This window comes from Nothoprocta perdicaria, unplaced genomic scaffold (genome assembly GCF_003342845.1).
Source record: "Nothoprocta perdicaria isolate Ctin4 unplaced genomic scaffold, notPer1 scaffold_2202, whole genome shotgun sequence".
Lineage (NCBI taxonomy): Eukaryota > Metazoa > Chordata > Aves > Tinamiformes > Tinamidae > Nothoprocta > Nothoprocta perdicaria.
Genome location: NW_020455418.1, coordinates 1 through 1,007, shown reverse-complemented (window position 1 = coordinate 1,007; position 1,007 = coordinate 1). Strand labels below are relative to the sequence as shown.

At 69.9% G+C, this 1,007-nt stretch overlaps 1 protein-coding gene across 1 annotated transcript; it reads left to right on the top strand.

Moving 5' to 3' along the window:
- Positions 1 to 74: 74 nt before the first annotated feature.
- LOC112947158 (cyclin-dependent kinase 16-like) lies at positions 75 to 997 on the top strand (the record flags this gene model as incomplete). The annotated part of the gene is made up of 3 exons (XM_026039180.1): positions 75 to 137; positions 570 to 693; positions 877 to 997. Coding segments are annotated over 3 exons (308 nt in total), but the record flags the coding sequence as incomplete, so codon positions are not given.
- Positions 998 to 1,007: the final 10 nt, after the last annotated feature.

Sequence of the window (1,007 nt, the reverse complement as noted above, 5' to 3'; positions counted from 1 at the left end):
CCCCAGTGCCCCCCGAGCCCCCCGGAGGTCCCGCAGCCCCCCCAAAGGGCCGTTTTTGGGGTGTCCCCCGTCAGGACAAGGACCTCAAGCAGTACCTGGATGACTGCGGCAACGTCATCCACATGCACAACGTGAAGGTGCGGCGCGCGGGGGACGGGGGGGACACGGGGGGAGCACGGGGGACATGGGGCACGCGTGGGACACGTGTGGGACACGTGTGGGACCAGTACTGGGTGTGGGGCGGGCGGTACTGGTTCTGGTCCCGGTCCCGGGCTCACCGGGCGGTGCCGCGTGGCAGCAGCTCTTCCTCTTCCAGCTGCTCCGCGGTCTGGGGAGCAGTACCGGTACCGGTACCGGTACCGGGTGTGGGGCGGTTCTGGTCCCAGTCCCGGGCTCACCGGGCGGTGCCGCGCGGCGGCAGCTCTTCCTCTTCCAGCTGCTCCGCGGTCTGGGGAGCAGTACCGGTACCGGTACCAGTACTGGGTGTGGGGCGGGCGGTGCTGGTCCTGGTTCTGGTCCCGGTTCTGGTCCCGGTCCCGGGCTCACCGGGCGGTGCCGCGCCGCGGCAGCTCTTCCTCTTCCAGCTGCTCCGCGGTCTCGCCTTCTGCCACCGCCACAAGGTTCTGCACCGCGACCTCAAGCCGCAGAACCTGCTGCTCAGCGAGCGCGGCGAGCTCAAGCTGGCCGACTTCGGTGAGGGGGGACCCCAAAACCCCCCTGGGGCCCCCAACACCCCCTGTGCCCCCCAAAACCCCTGGGACCCCCCCAGGACCCCCTGCACCCCCCTGTACCCCATGGGACCCCCCAGTCCATCCTGCCCCTGTTAACGAGCCCGTTAGCGAGCCCGTTAACGAGGTCATTACCGCTCGCTGGCAGGGCTGGCGCGCGCCCAGTCCATCCCCACCAAGAGCTACTCCAACGAGGTGGTCACGCTCTGGTACCGGCCCCCCGACATCCTCCTCGGCTCCACCGAGTACTCCACGCAGATCGACATGTGGTGCGGGGGC